Genomic DNA, 20,858 nt, shown 5'->3' on the forward strand with positions numbered 1-20,858 from the left:
CTTTGAAGAAAATATTGGCACTTCTTTTTTTTTAATAAGGCTTATCAGGTAAGTTCTAATATTAGTGTATGTAAGAGTGCTTATTAAAGTTCAGGTGACAGATGTGCTTGAGATGCACTGCCTAAAAAGACAGTTCAATTTGCTTGACCCTGCTGGCATTACTAAATCTACTACACCTTCATTTGTGTACCAACATGGCAAAAGTTTTGCTTAGTTTAATTTGAGAGGCTCCTGGGCTTATGAATCATCATGTAGAAAACGTACAAATAGGAATCATCAAACAGAACTGCCTATATGGAGACACAAAAGCCAGACCTTATGACTGTAAGATTGCTTACAGCAGTGCAACATGGAAAGGGTTTTCCTCACAGTTGTTGTGACTGGGTTCAAGTACAGGTGAGCATAATCTATGAGGTAAAGACTGTGCATGACTTTCATGCAGTTGACAAGGTAGACTCATCAGCATTCCTGAATTCTGTGCCAAGTGCTGCTAGGGAGTTAATGAAATGGGGTCACAGTTGCCCAACACTCGCTCATTGATCAACTGGTGAGGTGGCAATTTCTAGTCCTATGGGAATGGCAGGGTAGGAAAGGTGCTTGTTGTTCCTCTGGCTCCTGTTGCTGGGCACACAATGTGTATCCCTGTTATGCTGGACCAAAACTCCTCCCTCTGCTTTAGCCTCCACACGTCTGGACACCACTTCTGCATAGGAATGATCAAATAACTTAGGTTTGCATTATTAATTCTGTAAGTAATTCCTCTTCTTTCTCTCTTACCTGAAGGGCTAGGTAATGAAAGACAAGATTAAGACACAGTTTAAGGCAAAATAAGTTGAGGAATTCTTTTAAAAACTGAAGGCTCCAAGGCCAAATCTGAGGCCCTTCCCAACAAGTAGAAATCCTTGCCAGCTCCTTATACATCAGTGAAAGTGTGTCCTGCTAATGTAGGCCAATCTTAGAGCTTATCCTTTCTCTCCCAGCTGTTAGGATTTCCTAAATAACTTTCTGCATAATCCAGCCACAAGTATCAAGGAGAGGAAGGTTATGAGTCATCCAGGCTCTAAGAGAGGTACAAGGTTTATGACCTTCTTTGAAGGTTTCCTGAGCTTGCTCTTGTTTTCTTTCATTTCCCTCCACCTATTTTGTTTTGTGTCTTTCACTGTATAAAGCTCCATTTCTTCTACCAGAAAAGTCAATAGGTGTTTGTCATCCATTCCAGTGGGACCAGGAATAAACTGGAATTGCAAAACTGTTCCCTTCAGCCTGCCCTTGCCAAGCTGATCCTGCCTGATAAGTGTTAGCTTAATTTTTTTTAATTAGTTGAATTATATTTTGAGGAAAAAAAAAAAGTAAATGCATTTGAATAAAAATTGAACTGATTTGTTTTGCCAGAGGGAAATGGTTCATTTTGAGGCATCACATGGGAAAGCAAATAATTGAAAAGTTGGATTTTAAGATCATGAGTAAAGATACTGATGGTTCCTGGACTTAATCCAGAAATTCATTATTTAAGGTACACCAGGGTATAGGAGACCCAGGCTCTGTTCTGTCAGCTTTTTGTGAGAGCTTGAGGCCATCCCTCTGGCTTTCCAAGGGAGAGCCTGACCTGCTACAAGCTTCTGGGGAACCCTAGAGAAGGAGTGTCCTTCTATTAGACCCTCACATTCATTTGGTTTGGCTCCATAAAAATGGTAATTTGTTAGAGCAAGACTCAGAAAGTAGGGATATCCTGTCTGGGTGAGTAAGCCTGACCATCATGTTAGAGAAAATCTATTTCTGCTTTAATGACTATTCAGCTGCTTTATGTAGAACAGTTAGATCAGGAGAGTTTGAGAGAATCATGTCTGCACCTTGGGCTGCAACTTATTCAATACCTCCTTAGACAAGATCAGTGTCTTCTAGGGGAGAGCCTGGTATTTCCCCAGAGGTTTGGTTTTGGATTGCCCTGCAGTCTCGGATGAGCATAGCTATGCTCCAGCCACACAGCCAAACCCTGCAGCAGGAGCTTACTTCAGTGTTTGTGGGTTGTGGGCTGGGAGATAGAAAGGCTGAGCAGCCTTCTCATGTTGCATCTAGTACATGGTGTGTCTCCAGCGGGGTTCAGTAACACCTTTTATTTGTCATCATTTCTGAATAATTTCTATAAATGGCTTTTAACCCTGAGCATGAGTCCTATTCTGATCAAGGTAGATGTGCAATTATCATGTCTATGTGTCCTCTGTCTTTTTGGAGAGCATACAAGAGACAGAAAATTTTCTCTAAGACTTCAATACAAAGGGAAACAAATACAAACAGCAAAAATGGGAAGGGCTGTGTCTATATGGTTGTACTTTGCTGAATGCACTCATGCTAAATGCTACAGCTTTTACAGCTTGGGCTGTAAAGATTCAGAGAGGACAGTCCCTAACAGATTTTGTGTCAGAATCTGACTGCTGAATTATCCTGTAAGTGTCTCTCACCTTTCAATGAAATGTGGTCAAATAAATTACTTTTTGTCAGTGGGTGTGGGAAGTCAGTGCCTGGTTCTCACTCACAGGCAACTAGCTGATTTGCTTTCCTTTATTCCGTTTATTTTCTGTATTTTTGCAGGGAAGGCTGCTTGTCCCCCATCAGCCCAGAGGCATGGCCCCTTGTGCAGTCTTTCATATGCCACAACCGAACGTTCATCCTGGACGGCCACGTGCAGCTGAAGACGAGTCTGCAAACCCAGGAGCGACACCTTTTCCTCTTCACAGACCTTCTGGTTGTTGCCAAGTCCAAGTGAGTATGGCCCCTCAGGCACTGCTCCTGCAGAGCAGACCTTTCCTTCAGTGGAACATTGCACAGATTTCCAGAATGCTTTTTTAGTAGCAAATTTTCCCTAAATCATAAGGAAATGTTTTCTTTTGACCTCTCCAGGGACCTTTGAAAACCTCATAGCCATAGGGAAATTTCAGGATGCAGCATTTTATGGAAGTATCAGATATTTTTTGACATATTTCTTGTTTTCTGTCATCTTCTCCACTTTGGGAATGCAGTGTCACAAAAGACTCATTGGTGCTCAGCTATGTCCAGTGTGCTACCTTCAACTTCACGTTTTAGACAGGTCATCCTCAGTCTTATGGGGTTTGGAAAACACCAGTGGTTGTGTTGTAGAGGAATTAGAGGTTTTAACCCTTACCTGGAAGCTGCTTTGATGCACATCAGGGATGAGCAGCTGTATAAAACTAGAGATTGCAGGCGGCACTGCAGTGTCTGTCTCTGTGGGTTGTCCTTCTGTGCCAGAAGGAGCTTGGGGAAGGGGAAGCCATGCTGAGCAGTCTGGGTAGTGTTCATGTGTAATCAGGCTTGCTGTTGAGCTCTGATTATTCACTCTACCATTCACAATTAAATCACATTTACAGGCTTGAAGCATGCCAGCTTCATGTGGCATTTGTGGTTTAAGGCAGTTTTAGAGGGTGCTTTCACTTGTTGTTATGGAGGAATAATAATAAAAAATCCTGATGTAGCTTCACTCTCTGTTAGGCACTGTGTTTTGGTTTCACAGGGTGGGCAATCTTAAAGTGAATCCTGGGCTTTTGCAATGTGTTGTTTTGCTTAAGCAATTGTTTCAGGGGCTTCTGGGAAAAGCCAGAAGAAATCTGTGTTTTATGTAGAAATCTGAGCTGTGTCTGTTTGAATCATACATAGTCAACATAACCCCCTCCCAGCTGAACTCCTTCACTTGATGTGGTGTGACAACACAGAGGATATTTTACACAAACATGTTCCACTATGGGTGGGTGGAGAGCGTAAGGATATTTAGGGGAAATCTTGGTATTCTACCAGCACCAGCAGTAACAGCGCTGTTATTGTATTCATTTTTGTTTGTTGCTGGTTCAGGGTGGAATTCACCTCACCTAATTCAGCTGTAAAGTGAAATACCTCCAACTTACATAGATTTCTGGGTTCCTCTTACAGTCACTGAGGCAAAACCAGCTCCTTATTGTGGAAAACTCACCTGTGCTGAAAGAGCATTGATAGTAGGTGAGGGGGGTCATGCTCTTGGGGGTCTCTGTCTCTGTCCACTGGCTTAGCTTCTAAATTGTGGGAGAGTACAGTCAGGAGGGATAAAGCCATCTCCACCTGGTCAGCCTGCTGAGCACAAGATGTGTTACAGCCCCAGGCTGAGCTGCACATTGCTGCAGGTTTGGCTGTATCCCAGTGGGACTATTTGCATAGGAAAGCACTAGTTGGTGTAACTGCACAAAAATCTGGTCCCTAGGGAGTAATAGCAGCTCCTACAGCATGTGATTTAACATGGTGAAGAGATAAAATGTTTAAAAAAGGTGGAAGAGGACAATTTGTGCTTTAGCATGTGAAAAAAGGGGGGGGGGGTGAGCAAGTCTTTTCTAGAAATGGTAAAAATAGTATTTTGAGTGATTTCATGTATTTTGAAGAACTAATTGGGATGTTCTCTCTACAGCTGCCCTGTCAGCAATTAAAGCATCAGAGCTGTCACTAATGAATACTACTTAAAAATCAGCATTTTTAAATCTGACACACATTAAAATGCCAATGCTGATTCCTAGAAAGAAAACCCGAGTGTGTATATTGCTATGTGGCCGTGACTGTTGATTGCTATTGACTTTTTAATAGCTGGTGCAGAGTCAAAGCAGTAAGACTAGGACAGAATTGATACAGTTGAATCTGACTTCACATCAGAATTATTCCTTGTGAATAATTCTGTCTTAAGTAGTTTTTCAGCTTGGAGCATATGAACCTCTAGGGTATCTTCGGTCCAGCTGGACCCCGTGCGGGTGTGAGCTCAGCTGCAGGTGACCAGTCACTGTACAAATGGAGCTCAGACAATCAGCTTTGTATGACCAGCAAATAGGTACAGTTTTTTTCTAAAGAGAACAAGTGTCTTGTGTCCTTTGAGCTTGCTGAGTAAACTGCTTGTACAGTGCTGAGCTCCTGCTTAAAGGCAACAAATTGGCATTGCTCCCATTGGAATTTTTGAGGGGTAAGTAAGTCCTCTCTAGAACTGGTCCATGTATGACTTTGGGCAAGGGGCCTGTGGGTTCATTTTTTTGCTATTTTCTAATAATTTCTGAAATACAAACTCCTACTGTTTACAATGATGCGTTACACCAGTTTATAAAAAATAAGAATGATACTCACATGCTGTGTTCCTCTGCTGCCCTGTCTGTCACCACCTTTATGTGAGGGTTAAGTCACAAATGAATTTACTGAAAGAATTTTTCTAACTAAACCAAAGTTAAGTATATAAAATGTTATACTCTTTTTTATATATTGATTAGATTTCTTACAGACAGTGTATGCTTTTACTTGGCAGAGTAAATATTTCAAGGATCCGTCAATTCAATGATGAAAGTGTCTCATGTAAGTTTTTGTGTGGGAGATACAGAGAAATGGTTTCCTTTTTCTCCTTTGTAATGTGCACCTGTGTACATACACATGCCTTTGAAGGGTATTTTCCTGAAGTGACTGGACATAGGAATTAATGGCTGAGTTCATACATGGAATTACAGTAGCAGTCTCTCAGTAGATCCATAAATGCTTTTGTTGGATCATTCAGTTTAGGAGATTAGCAAATCTAGAGAGAAAGTAATCTTCCATCTGTTATTGGCTGCAAGGTATCCAATTGTAAGCAAAAGGAACTGTGTGTGCTTTGCAGAGTACACAGCTTGGGGTGTGTCAATATCTACAGCATTGGTCTTCATGATTTTTCTGTTGATTTCAGTCGATTTGGGATCTGCCAGATATTGACAGTAACATCTGCTAGGGGACTTCCTTAAAAAAATAAACAATACTCATTAAATTGTTACTGTACCCATTTTTTAAATGTTTTACCATGCTGCTTCCTAAGTCAGCAATATATTCATGTCCAATGGTAATGCTTTGGCATTTAAATAGAAGACCCATGTCTCACAAATGCTGAGAAGTCATGGATTGCATAAAGGACATGGCAGATAGGGATAGAACTATACTTCAGGCTCTTTAGATGTTAATGGAGGCTACTGTTTCAGCACCTCTGGAAACCAGGCCACTTGAATAGTGATAATAGCTGAAAGCTGCGACTAGGCATGGCAAACAGGGTAAGAATATACATCAAGCATGATTGGAGAACGTCCTTGTGTTTCTGCCAACGCCCTGCTGACACCTGCTACTGGCACTGTAGGGATCTGGCTTTATGGACTGTAAATATTAAAAAAAATCAGACTGCATGTTGAGTGTTCAATGTACTGGGTAATGGCAAAAAGAAGTTGAGGAGGAAGGGAGGTTCAGCAGATTTATCTGGTGGAGTCAGACCAGACATCCACTTATTAATATCTACATTAGAATTCACAGTATTATTTTTTTGTAATTCTACATTTTCTCAATTCATTCCATGGTCAGAATACAGTTATTTTTTTTTATTCTTGACAGATCTTACTTGTTGCATCATAAACTGATTTGCTAACAAGAATGTTGAAATATGCTCCTGTACTTTAAGTTTCTCTTTGCTTGGGTAGCAAAATGTCATAAAGAGAGGTGAAATGTTCAGCTGATCAGGAGACACCATAATCTTAGGCTCGATATGTAATGATGGTTCTTTCTTGGCCTTCCTCTGAATGTGCTGCACTATCCCACCACACCTGTTAGTACAATGTCAGCTGGAAAATTCAGACCAGCCAAGTTCATCTATGCCCTCTTTAAAGCCACAAGGTTCAAGTGCTTTCGTGTTTCAGACTGTCTTAGTTCAGTCTGTCCCAAATCAAATACCTTGTAAACGAGGCTAATCTCAGAGAAGGCAGTCCATGTGCACCAAAGCCCTAAGAAACTGCTTACCTGGAGTATTTATTTATAGAGCACTAATCACCATGGTGCCCAGCGCTGTCCCCATCCACATTTGCAGCACAGTGGTGAGCTGATGTGCTCTTGGTTTCAGGGAGTGGATGCTCCAGCCTTTCCCTGCTGGCCCAGGAGAACCATAGCTCAGGTAACTCTGCAAGGCTTGAAGAGAGTGGCTGTAGCAGTGCTACAGAACTGGATTGACTTTGGGGGTTTTTACTTGTTTCTCACGTAGCACTAGCGCTCACCAATCCTACAAAGGAAGGACGCTTACAAAGAGAAATCTATGGGAAGAAAAGAGTTGAAGTTAACCTGTGAAATTCTGTAAATTTGACCTTTACTCAATTGTTTAGTAGCATAAAACATAGGAAGGGCTGAATTTTTAAAAATTGGGAAAATTATGTGTCTTCCTTGTCAATGAGTAAATATTTTGAGAATGTGCAAGGTCTTGGCTCATTCAAGTGGTGTGGTCCTAAAGTTACCATGTAGAAAATTTGTGAGGGTTTTGTGGTGACCTGTGGTGTAGTGAACACAAATGGCAATTTTCTGCTTGTTCTTTCTTCTGGTTTGCTTCATTTGTCCTGGCCTTGTTCTCACTACTTAAACTCATCATAATTTTTTGAACTTGGGGCTAAGCAATAGAACTGTATTGTGACCTCCTCAATGGCATTAAAGTCACTGAAGGTCGAGTCAAATACAAGTGGCAATCTTTTCCTCATAGCAAGATTTGGAGGGCAACTCTAGACATGGACAGATTTCTCCTGAGAAGGGGCATGTCCAGGGATGCCAGAAGCAATCTGCTTATTCCACAAAGAAGAGATTTGTTGATCCCATTTAAATGAAAAAGTGGTATGTTTTTACATGCAACCAATAAAACATTAACTGAGGCAGAAGTGCTTCTTCTGTCAGCTCCAGTGCAAGCCTGACATGTGCCTGAAGGAAAAAGACCCTCTATTTGTTAAATCTGCCTTCTGTGTTTCCATGTGTGTGACACACCTGTGAATTTCCACCTGCAGGTCACACTCTCATTTCAAACTGAAGTGCCAAGCGCGTCTCTGTGAGATGTGGACAGCATTTTGTACAGAAGAAGTCTGTGAAGGCAGCACAGACCCAGACCGGTCCTTTGTTTTGGGCTGGCCCACCACAAACTGTGTGGCAAATTTCAGGTAAGAATTGGATGTATTTTATTTAACAAGTTATGTAAATGTTTCCAGGCTGACAGGTAATGAGACTATCACAGATTCATTTCAGCACCAGTGAATGTGGGGAGCAGGGACTTGCTGATTCTTAAACCAGTTCCTTCTACTGCTCAGAGCAAGTTTCCCTCCATACCTCATTTTCCATCTCGCTTATCATTTTAAAAATTGAGAAAGTATGTGATTTGGCAAAGCACTTTTGTGCTGCAAACTTGCTTAGCAGAAATTACCTGGTTTTTGTGTAACTTGACAAACACCTTGGCTAATTAATGAGATGAATTACAAATATTAAACAGCCAAGCTAATGAAAGGATCAAAGACATTCTGGTAAGACAGTTTTAAACAGAAGGCCATGTATTGGAAGTAGCAGGAGGCACACAGAGAAATACTGATTTTGTCCTATTTCTCTTTTCGATTTAATTGTGCCAGAGAAAATGTCAAAATTCCTCTTAAAGCCAAATCTCTGAATTTTAATAGAGAGAAAAAAAATTTGCTCTGTCTTTGCAGCATTGACTGTAAGACACATAAGGGCTGTAGAGGTAATTTCAGTGATTAGGATAATTTTAGTCTCAGCAGGAGGGCTCTTTCGTCACTTTGGATGAGGGAGGGCACCATCCCCCTGAAATCCCAGCTGCTTAGCCACATTAATTTGCCTGAGTCTTGGAAAAGGCATTTTCTTCTTTATCAACACAGAGCAAAAGCTGAAGTATCTGGCTTAATTTCTGTGTCCCATTGTCCATACCTAAGGACAATGTTGTCTACAAACTGCACTCTCTTGAGCTGGTTGTGCTGTTTATGTTTTTTACACTTAATAGTCCTGAGACCGAGATTAAATTTTCTGTTGATTTTCAATTGAAATCTTGCCAATAAACAGGAGCTTTGATCTAAAGACAGTATGTGATCCTTTATAGATAACTGAAAGTAGTTGAATAGAAAAGCAATAGCTTCAGTCAAAAAGAGACAGAGATTTTATAGAAATGAAATTATTTGATGTCTGGAGGTACACAGAAAAATCTAAAGTGCCACGCATGAGTGCACAGATGTCTGTCCAGCAGAACTGAAACAACCAAATCAGAATCATATTTGTAGCATTTAAAAAATGCATTTCCCTCACACTGAATAGGTTTGTAGTTCCCTAAATGCGCAAATTTGAAAAACTTGATTTGCAAAAGCAGCAGTGGGAATAGCAGTTACATCTGGGACAGGATTTAAATCAAAAAAGTTGAAGCAAAATTAGGTTAGATTCCTTGAACTGCCATATTATTAGCTATGTTTTACTGGACAGCTTTGTATCCTTCCAAGTATATACATGAGATAAAGATAAATGAGATAAGCATCAAAATGTCTAAAGTTAAACCCTACTAAGTAAAATGGGCTTATATATGCTTTGTGATGTGCTGATAAAACAAGTAATAAATAAGAAGATAATTAGAATAGTGAAAGTGGAAAGAAATCTGTGTACCTGAGGAAATGCTTTTAAACTTTTGAATTAAACTCTTTTTTTTAAAGTACCCTCCTTTTCTAGTTGGACATTTCTTTAAGAACTCAACACATTTCCTACTGAGATCACTGGTGAAGCTTTACCTTCTGTGGCAAAAACTGGTAACTGGGGTTTTTGATCTCCCTGACAGGCTTTTCAGCTGACTTTGCAGAGAAGCAGACTTTTCATTCAAATCTGGATAAACCTTTTAGTTTTTGTAGGTATTTATGTAATTGCAAACAAGAAACAGTCCATTCCATTGTGGTTTATAGAAAGGCTATGTTTGTGTTAGAATGATGTCTGATTTGTCCTGTTTTTTCATTAATTCTTTTAGGTCTGCAGAACAAAAGGAAACATGGCTGTCTTTTTTGCAAAGGTACTTTATTATATGGTCATTAAAGACACTGGAAAGAGTCTTGGTCTAGACCAGTGATTCCCCCAAGCTGTGGTGCCTATGCCTTTATGATAGATAAGCTCTTGCAAAGTGATATTAAGAAAAAAAATCTTATATCTTCTCCCTCAGAAGTTGTTTGTTTTCATGCAGCAATCCCTGTGCAAGGAGGGAATTGCTTCTCTGTTCTCAGCAGAGAACTGGAGCAATTCCTATCACACATTGATCCTTCCCAACACAGCAGCAGGAGCCTCTGCCACTGTGGCTCAAGTTGAGCCTGGAGCTCTTTCCATGGAGGTGGCATTCAAGCAAGCCCACCTCAGAAACCTCTGCTCTAACCTGTCTGCTGCTCAAGGCTGGCTGTACTTTGCTCTGAAAAAACATGCCCAAAGCTGGAGGGTAAGGTGGGAGGGTTTGCATAAATGGAGCTGTCTTATTTCATTCAGTGTTTGGACAGAAAACTTCTAGTGATGGTTCTGTTTTCTGGTCACCCAGTTCTTCTGGTTGAGGCTTGTGTCGTTACCTGATTCTTCAGAGTACCTGGGTTGTTTAAATCATCCTTGCTGGGATGATTTCCAGTTCACTGTTCTCCTGTTCAGTCCTTTGAACTAGTCTGTACTGATGTAACTGACTCCAGTAGGAGTCTGTAGTGCAGACTGAGGCATCACGATAGTGGGTAGTTTTAGCTTGATTTTTTCCTATTCCCTTTCTGTGCTGCCTACTTGATTTCTGCCATGAGCTTCAGTACAAGAGGGCATTATTGGGGGCCACACTCAGCATCTCTTACAGATACTGCTGGATGCTTTCTTGTCCTCAGAGATGTTTGTACTGCAGTTTGTTTGCAGTACATCTGCAAACAATCTCCTTCTTACCAAGTTACTGCTGGATGGCTGTATAAATCTATGTCTTGCTATTTATGTGTGCAGTATTAAAAATTTACTTGTTTTGTACTTGTTTTGTCAGTCGAATAAGAGAAGAGAAGGAAAAAGACAATCCTAAAAGCATTCCTCTGACAATAATTGCAAAGGACGTGGGAACATGTGCATACGTAAGTGTTCTTGAGCTAAACGGGGTTCTAAATCCACATCACCTATGAGTGCTGTTCACCTGCCAATCCTTTGGCTATTGAGAGGTTTCCTTTGGTTTACAATCTCCATTAAGGATTCAGCCCCTTGAAAATCTTGGCCTAGACAGCCCTGAAATGTTTGTTCTTTGTCTTTAATACATGATTTCCGTTTTAAAGGCAGTGTGCTTGGTTAGAAATACTTGGTTCTGGCACATGAACTAAAGAATGTACAGTGTGAAGTCCCAAGAAACACCTCCTGCAGAATTTATGCATAAGCATCTCCAGAAATGTCAGTACAATGTTCCTTTATTTTTTTGCTTGTAAAACTTATCTAATCCCACAGCTGCCGTCATTAAATTCTGCAAAGTTGTGGTTGTTTTATTGTTTATAATGATCTTTAGTCAGTAAAGCAGTGTATAAGAACACCCTGAAATTGCCTTAAGCATGTTAATCATCAAGTAATTGATGTCAGTGAATTTATAGACAAAGAGTAGATGGTAAAGGAAAGTCATCCACAGCATGATTTGTACCTTTTTGACTATATAATTTTTAATCAATTTAAGCTACTTTCTTGGATATAGCCAGTTCCATAGAGATACCCTAGCATTCAGTGATAATCAGTCAATTCTTCCCCTGCTTTTTGTCTTTTCTTTCTTACTGTGCTTGTGACATCTGTATTTCAAACTTAGATTCCTAAGGAGCATGGGCAAGGGCATAAGAAATTTTCGCAGAAGTTAGATTTCACTGTAAGTCTTTGCCCAACAATGACTCTCCACTTAGAATTCTATATTTTCATAAATGTAAGCATAAAGGAGTCTGCCTTTTTTCTTTTTTTATCTCCCAGAAAATCATTATTAAGGTAAACAATGATAGAATTGCCATGTTGCTAAAGCAAATGTTAATAAGCAATACTAGTAATGTGACAGTTCAAATGCAGGACTGTAGATCAAGGTCTGCTCAGGTGTAAAAGTCTATAAATCATACATGCACTCAGGTGTTGCAGTCTTGTACCAGGGTTTGTTGGGGCTTTCTGCACTGTCTTCTCTCCTTAGCTATAATTAGTTCTTGTGCCATATATGGTCTCTTGATACTGGCAGTCCTAGGAACCACACACTGCAGTCTAGATATTATCAGTAATAAAACAGAGGAGGAACAGAACAGATGGAAATTTTGTGATGCACGTAGTTCTTATGGTGCTGTGGTTCCTGTGCTACAGCAGCTGGAGATGCCCAAGAATTATTTCATTTTTGGACAGTAGGGTAGGCTGAACACAAGGCACAAACTGTATTCTAGCCAAGAGCAAAATTTATGCAAATGTGCTGACCTACTCCTGAGAGCCAGATGTCATTGCTTCAGGCAAATGTTAAATTTTTTATGGTATGAGCGTTAGATCTGTCCTGAAGCAAGATACACAGTATTCTCATTACTTTCCTTTCATTGCCATGGCAGTTTGTTACTGTCAGGGTCTTACACAAAGGTACAGCTCAGATCTTTTTTAAATGCAAAATGTCAGGGGTTTGTTTCACCTGAACATCTTATGGCCAGCATAAAACTGATGTGCTACACAAGGTGTCAGGGTATTGTAAACTGTCTTGAGACTGGCAGTAAACACCTACATCCCAGCTCTGCTGCCTTCCCTTCTTTGGGCCATCAGGTGGGCCTGGGTAGTTTGTTGCAGTGGGCTTGTCTTTGTTCTGCCAAGGCTTTAGTCTGGCCATGAACCAGCTGCAATCCACAAGCTGTGTAGTCCTGGTGGCAGAGCCAAGCCAGCCTGTAACAGAGGCTCAGTGACCTGTGCTTGGTGTGTGGGAGCTGGCTGGGAAGCGAGACCAGTGTGGGTGTGGTGCTGCAAGCGTTGGAGCAACCCACGGAGCTGAGGTACAGAGCACTGCCCAGCAGTACAGGAGCAGCACTGGTGCCAGGCAGCAGGTGCTGAAATCTCACTCTGGAAAGACTGCCTGTGCCTGGCACTTTGGCTGACACAAAGCTTGGCTCTTTGTGCTGGTTAGGCAGTGGGGTCTCTGCTGCTCCGTGCTTTTCCAAACTGCCTATCAGCAGATTCTGGAGGATGCTGGAAAGGTCGTGTTTTAACTGGATGGAACATTACCAAGAGGAAGTGCTTCTGGTACTAAGCCAAATCTAGCTTTGAGAAATCTATCTAGAATGTGGGAAAGGTTATGGGGATGAACAGCCTGTGTACAATACTTTCTTACCGTGGAGATCTTCAGTTGAAAAGGGCAGAAATTAACAATTGATATCTTACTGAAAAAAGTCTCTGAAATGTTTCATTTTTCAAAGGAAACTTCCATGCTTTTAAATTAATAAAACCATTATGTTTCCCTTATGCAGTGTCTAAAAGTGCAGTTAGTGGTTCTGACTTCTTGCATATTTTAATGTGGAAGTCATGTCCCTGGTAATTGTAGTACTCTCTCTTCTGATTGAGCTGTTGGGGAAGCAGGAAGCAAATACAGAAAGTATGTGACAAAGCAAAGGAGCCAAACCTAGGTCTCAGACAGCTGGTCCTTTATGTATTATAATTTATTTATCAAGTAAAATTTTAACAGGATCTTCTCATTTTTTCTAACAATGAATTATGCAGTGCTGCTGCACTTCAGATACTCTTTGCAAATCCAAGCTTTTAATGCCACTTTCCCCTTCTCCTTTTTTCTGTTCACAGTCAAAAACCCTAAGTGTAACCAATGTTGATACAGCAAATGATGTAATTCTGATGGCCCTGCAGCAGCTGGGAATTAATGTAAGTCCTTGCACCAGTTTTAATGAGTCTTTCTTTGTAGTTACTTTTAACAATCAGATTTTCCCTTGCACTTTTTCCAAGTTTTAGGATATGAACATTAATTACATCCTTTAACATGGTAGTTCAGAGTTGTTGAAATGCAGCAGAAGTGCCTTGTTAACATATAGACCTCCAGAGATTATCAAGTGCCTTAAAAGTTTCAAGCAGGCCTCTCATCCCTGTAAGGGATCAGTCATATTTCAAGTTGCTTTTAAATCTCTTTTGCTGATGCCTAAGAGGAGATATCTTGACACAAGAAGTGAGAGTTTGATAGAGCTCCTTTTGCATTTAATATGAACAAGAAACCTGCTGGTCTGCCTGTTAGCTGGTTTCAAAGTGTGCAAGCATGCACGATCAGCTGTGCCCACATCGCACTGCTCTCAAGTGTCCCAGTCAGGTACTCTAGATATCCATGGACCCTTTGGAGTTATGTGAGATACGAATGTAACTAAGTGATTGCATGGAATCTGAATGCACTCCATTTAAACAGTGAAACTGTTCTGGAAAAAGGCTTTTACAGAACTTATGATAATGCAGGGTAGTGTACCAGATAGATGCAGTGATCCCTGCTAGATCAAGTACTGCCTCAACTGGCTTCCTTTACCCTAAACCAGACTAGGTGGTGCCTCAGGTGTAGTAGAGGATCAATGCCAGGGACAAGAGTTCTGGCTCTCTCACTGTGTTTGACAGTGTGGCTCCAACCAATACCAGTGATCATGTAGAAGCTCCTGGATGACAGCTTTTTAACTGGTCTATCAGCTTGCTCTTTGGGTTACAGGATTTTTTAAAATGTTTTACTCATGACGATGTCATTGCATGGAGTCTGACAAGTCTTTCCTTACCACAGCCCTGAGTGTGAAGAGTCAAATATGATGAGCAAAATGCCACTGTTATGCTTCCCTGGGGCTTCTGGAGACTCACAGCAGAAGTTGGAGTAACCTCAGATTTTGCCTTCTCCAGCATCCATTATCCCTAATTTATACAGGCTTTTAATGCAGGAGTCTGTTCTGCAAGCTTGGCATTTCCCAGGCACAGCAATTTGTGTCTACCCATCTTGTTATGGCTCAGACATCTCATTTACACCAGGGCTTGGGCCCTGGCTCAGAATCCAGTAGTCCATTTAATTAAGGAATCTCTGGAGTCGATAGAGGGATTGCAAGGTGAAAAGGATAAAAGGTGGATTAAAATTAGGATTTTAATTGCAGATTGTCTCCCCTGCTCTGCACCAAAAATCAGGAGACTAAATGCTATTACAGCTGCAAGTCTTCATTGTGATGTGCTTCATTTTTACCCATCTTATGGGTGTCATTTGCACCTCCTCACTCTGTGTACAGAAAAAAACCAGAAAAATGGTAGTATTTAATGAGAACACTTTGTTTGAGATTGGCAGGAGGAGGAGCTGGTTTGGTTTCAGCACTGTGTTCTTTTGTAGTTATCATAATCAACCTTTTCCTCCTCTTTACATTTTTATTTCAAGTGGAAAAAGAATGAAAGCCATCTGAAAGATGTAAAATCTTGCCTGCAGAATTATTTGCTCAAGTAATTTACTACATTTTTTCACTTCTTCTTTATAGCAGAAAGCCTTTTTTTCATTAGAGGCATAAGATTAGCAATAAAATCAAACAAGCTAAATAAATTAAGCTGTAGCCTGCATATCAATCAAACACCCAGCCCCCTGGTAGGATTGTTCTGGCTGTAAGGAAGCTCGGCCTTACACACTGTATTAAGGTTTTTTATTTCTGTCCACAGAGAAACACTTGAAAGGAGCTCCATGACTTTTCAATGGCAATTATAAAAACTACATTTCACATATTGTGTGATTAATGGGGCTATTACTTTGGCTGAGTTCACTCTGGTTTAACACATCAGGGTTTTTTCCTCTGTGGTTTCTCTGATAAAATGACAGCTAGCTCGTGCAAAATGGCATTGATCATCTGTTCCAAATTACCAAGTGGGGCAGAAGGAAGGGCCTTGGGTTTCCCAGCTTTGTAAGTACACTTGCTGACTTTTCTGGGACAGTCACATTTATCCTGACAAATGGCCTCATAAAGCCATAAAGGACAGCATTTGCAGTCAAAGATGAACAGCCGGCCTCTTGGAACCGTGCTTACTGACTCTTCCTTCCCCCTGCTTCCCCTTCACAGCAATGAACCCTTTCATATATGTATGTAAAAGGAAAAGTAAATACCCTTTCTTGTGCTCTTCAGCTGTATTTATTTGCTCCTGGCTGCTTGCCCTGAGGCATCAGAGATGTCTCCAAAGCCTATTTATTTTCCTTCTGCCCCCTGCTAGCTGACTTAACAGCAGTGCTAATATGGGCCAGAAAGCTCTGGCAGTCAGAGAGCAAACTGCAAAGGCTTTATTGGGTGTATCAGCATTACATCAGGTGCATGCAGAAAGTAGAAAGAGTCTCAAAAGCCAGGAACACTGGGTGAAGGTCCAGAAAATACAGGATAGTAGGCAAGTCTGTTTAAAAGGAGGTAGGAATTAACTTCAGATCTAAATAAATGCTATCATGAGGTATTTATCAGTTTTTATGGCTAGAAAACATCTAGATTTTAACAATCCTGATTTAGTAGTGTCACCAGAAAGGGATTTAAGGCAAAGTAGATCACTTTTAATGCAGTGTATTTATCCACTTTCTCTTTTCTTTTGTACATTTATGCTAAAGGCAATATTTAGAATTTGCTTTAATTTGATTTGATTTAAATCAGAGGTTTTCACACCTTTTCCCAAAAATTATCACATTCCCCAGTCTTTTGAAAATTGTCTCTTTTGATGTAAATTTATCCTCTCTGCTGTACATTTTAAAGAGGGCTCAGTAGTCTTGCAACACCTTCCAGCAGTCCCAGGACCTTCCACATAAGGGCTGCACAGAAAGGCTGACAGCAGCCCTACAACAAAATTTTGGGGTAGCATTGAGTGCCAGGAGCCTGGGGCTGCCATCCTTGTCTTGGCATCATTAGTGTGGGCTCAGGTCTCAGGTGGAGGTGCTCCTGCCCTGTGCTCCAGTGTGAGTCACAGGATGCTGTTGGCTCACCAGCCTGAGCTCCTCCTGCTTAGAGATATAGAAAACCTGGGGAGAGAGTGGAGCAGGGTAGTGAAGTGGGCTCTGACATTCATCCCTCTGATGCCAGGAGGAGCTTTAGTCTGAGGGAAGGAAGCGGGGGCAAATCTCCCCGTTTTCTTCAGAAATTATGGGCTCCAGCACCTCTCATTGCTCAGAGCTGAGCCCAGATCACATAAATCACATTGCACATGACAGACACACTGCAGGAATATTGCTGGTGGCAGGCTTGGGCACTGCAAAAGTAAAGGGGATTCCTTAGACCCTGCTGGCAAGGTGCAGATTATCCTTATATTGTGAGAAATTTTTATGTGAGAGCCTGTCCTTAATGGCTGACAAACTGATTCTTAATTTTGGTTTTAAAGGGCTCTGAAAAAGACTACAAGCTATGGGTGATTTCAGGAAGAGAACATTCTCCTTACCCTCTTATTGGTAAGTTGTTGAAATTGTTTTGTTTTTAATATTCACTCGGTCACTACTGCTGTAGGCAGCAAGAATTAGAGAGAAGACTGAAATTCAGTTTCCTCTTTTATTTTGTTATTCCTGTTTTTTCTCTTACTTCCCTATCACGCAAATTTGCCTATCTTGGGAGTTAGTGAAATGCTGATCCTTTGTTTTGAAGAGCAGTTGTCTGCTTGTGTCACTAAGAGGTTGAGGAAGTTCATTTATTTCTACCCCAGTTTTGTTGCATGAGCCCCAGTGTTTCTGCAGAGTTGGCCTCTCCAGTCACCTCCTCTTCTGGAGGTTGTCCAGCTCTCCCATATTTCTTCCTACACCTCCATAGCATTGTTTACTCCCCTCCTCAGCAAAACTCAGCAGTTTTGAGAAATGATCTTTCCTTCCACAACTCAAGTTCACTCATTTAAGGAGTCCTTTTCAATCCTCTATTTCTCATGCTGGCTGACAGCTCCCCTCTGAGTAGGAGCAAACTAGTGCTTGTTAACTTTCTAAAATGCTTTTCAAAACATTTCAGGACCAGGAATCAACACAAATCTCACAAGTGATTGGATGGAGTGATTTGATTTTGGCCCATGATTCACTAAGAACAAATCCCTTTCCATTAGTAAGAATATTTCCCTGTAGAAGCCCAGCATTACTTGTGCAGTATGAGTTTGCAGATGATTAGAACAAGGAAAACTTGTGGATTTTCTGGGTTTTTTCCTCCTGCAAATCTAATCCCAGTAAATTTTAACATTCCTTCTCAAAACAGCCTTAGCTACAAATGCTTCTCTGGAGTCAGACAACACTAATATTTATAAAATGTCTAACTTGTGCACCTTATAGAGAGTGCATACTGTTTTGCCTTTTAAACATACCAGACTTTGGGTTTCTGACCATTATTGTATCTTCTTCATATCAAATCACATCCATGGCTTTAAACATAGAATGACAGAATTCAGAAATGGGAAAGGTCTTCCTAACTGACTGACTGTCACTGCAAATTCAAGTTGCAGTCTTTGGAAAAGTAGAGTCTGACATGAAAGTGATGCTGTTCTTGATACTTACGCAAAGGTTTGCCTTATCTAGGCAAACTTTTATCATATGTGCGCATCAGAAGCAGAGTTTGACTGTGCCATAGCTTCATACTACCTGTAATCTCAACTAACATCTCTTCTGTTCTCTTAGTGTTCAAGTCTAACTGCAAGCTAACTAAAGCATCTTAGCACTGCATCCATATTCAATATATTTAATCCACCAGGTCTTTAGACAAGTGTGAAAAGCATCTTTCCGGTGGCATTTCTCAAAGCTCCTCCAGAAATGAATTGCCTCTGTGTAGTCCCCAAAGATGCTGGTTAAAGCCAAGCATAGCTCATTTGCATCAGCCCTGTGATTAACATTTCCTTCCTGTTTCAGCCTCAGACAGGAACTATAATTGTGTCTCACTTGACTGAGTTAATGGCTGTTGGACTTAACATGTTAAGGGAGGGAAGATCACTTCCACACTGGAATTTTTTTGGTTTTGCATGCTCAGCAAAAATTTGGCTTGACTGCTCCCAAAATCTCATTTCTCTCCAGAATGATATGAGCAAGCAGTACCTAAACTTTCAGTGCCACAATAAAAGCAGTAGAAAGAGTAAACGCTGAATTCAGAAATAGTCACTTTTATTTTTTTCTGACAGACTTTTATGTGATACAGCTGTAATAGATCTGATTTTACTTTTACATCTGTTTAACTATACCAAACTCAGTAACTCCCTATCTGCCAGTGTATGATTTATGCCCGTGCAAATATGGAGAAAAGCAACAATTCTTAGAATACTGAGAAAGTGCTGCGGGCCAGCAAGCAAAATCTGCTTTTTCTCCAGGGCAGATGGAATTTTGCAAGTCTTGAATCAATCCAACAGAGATTATTACGATTTCTCTTTGAACAGGACATGAATATCCCTTTGGAATTAAAATGAGCCACATTCGTGATGCTATGCCCCACGGATCAAAGCACTGTGCCTGCCCCAGGCAGCTTCAGGGCCCTTTCTTGACGGAGCAGCTGCCCCAGGAGCTGCAGTGCCAGTTTGTGCTGAAGCCCAGCCAGGTGGCCGTGTGCCAGCAGCTGAACGGTACGTTGTCCTCTCACCCCAGCATCTCTCCCCACTGCCTGGCCACCTGGCTCTGCTGCAGAAGGCAAATGTGCTGGGCTGGGGGCGCAGTGGGAAGCGCAAAGGAGCGTGCAGGTGTATCTTCCAGCTGCTCAGGGGACTTTGCAGTGTAGCTCTCACTGATTTGAGTGTGCTGTTGTATATGTGTCATCTTCGTATGTTACATTTTGACAAGCTGCCTGTCAAGTGATTGTTCTAAAATCAGCAAAAGAAAGACAGAATCCCTCCCCTGCAATTTTTGTGAGTGTGTTAGCTGAGCTTCCCTCTGCTGCCCTTGCTGTGTTCTGTAACAAGACAGGGTGGTTTCGCAGTTCAAGAGTCAAGACTTTGGCACAGAATTCCCATGCAACATTTGCCAGTATCCTTCATCCCAATAAGGTACTTAGGACTACACACCTACCTCACTGGGACCTCACTGGGACCCTCAAGTGGCAAAGTCTAGGCAGGTACATGGGTGTCCAGATGAGGTCAGCAAATAGAACTTTATTTCAATGCTCTTTGAGTAAAATAAAGAAAGTAATATTTTCTTGTGCCTTTGGCCTTGATGCTGCGAAAATATGAGCACCTGCTCTCTGTTTTGCACTTTGTTGTCAACAACATAATGACTGTGCTCTGCTCATGATAAAACAAATAAGGAGATAGTGACAGGATTGGGGAATTAGACTTAGGGCAAGGATACATTCCATGGTGTGTTTTTGTTGTTCTTAACACACTACCATACTCAGCTCAATTAGGAACTCTGCCCTACTTTACCATTAACAACCATATCATAGAATAAATAACATCCACACTGTTATCTTGGGTGTTCCCCAATACCCAAGATCTCCCACAATATATGAATATGAATAAAATCCATTTGAGATGTTTTTAGAAATTAAATACACTGAAGCTATACCAGAGTCCATTACAAATTATTCTGGAAATTGATTACATTTTATATAAATTAATTTCCTTTCCACATGCATTCATCCACCCCCTTCCCAGTAATTTGTATCATATATTACTTCATGGCATATTTTAAGAGTGAGGCAGTCTTGCAAAGGGGTGTAATTAGGTTTACAGGCCCTGCTTTGGCAGCTGATGTTGACTGGCAAAAGAAAATATAAATGCAAATCAGGCCTGTAGAGTTCTAATGCAGATGTGTTATCATCAGTGATGTGCAAGCTGCAGGAGTGGAGTGAGCCTGGCTAGGGGCAGCAGAAGCCTGGGGCAGCCTGTAGGTCATGCACAGGGACTGTGCTAAATGGGAGGAAGGCTTTTAGTCCATTCACCTTTCCTTCTTTCATCAGACAAAACCTGTTAAAGGAATGTATAGGTGTAACTGCATGCAAAGCGGGTTATCTCACATACAGCACTGTTCCTTGTGCTTTTCCTAAGTGTTTTGGGTTTGGAAAATGGCAAAAATTGCCTGCATGCAAGCCAAGGCTATGATCTAGCTTTTGATCTTCAAATCA

At 41.1% G+C, this 20,858-nt stretch overlaps 1 protein-coding gene across 1 annotated transcript in view; it reads left to right on the forward strand.

The window, feature by feature from the left end:
• Positions 1-20,858, forward strand: part of ARHGAP20 (Rho GTPase activating protein 20) — a 58,335-nt gene that overhangs the window by 24,859 nt on the left and 12,618 nt on the right. The window contains 7 exon segments of the mRNA XM_005516245.3: positions 2,590-2,760; positions 7,833-7,982; positions 9,827-9,868; positions 10,847-10,931; positions 13,627-13,704; positions 17,176-17,242; positions 19,183-19,365. Coding sequence (XP_005516302.2) covers positions 2,590-2,760; positions 7,833-7,982; positions 9,827-9,868; positions 10,847-10,931; positions 13,627-13,704; positions 17,176-17,242; positions 19,183-19,365 — 776 coding nt within the window.

This window comes from Pseudopodoces humilis, chromosome 2 (assembly GCF_049639895.1).
Source record: "Pseudopodoces humilis isolate 2021_Gansu_Grassland_sample_001 chromosome 2, ASM4963989v1, whole genome shotgun sequence".
NCBI lineage: Eukaryota > Metazoa > Chordata > Aves > Passeriformes > Paridae > Pseudopodoces > Pseudopodoces humilis.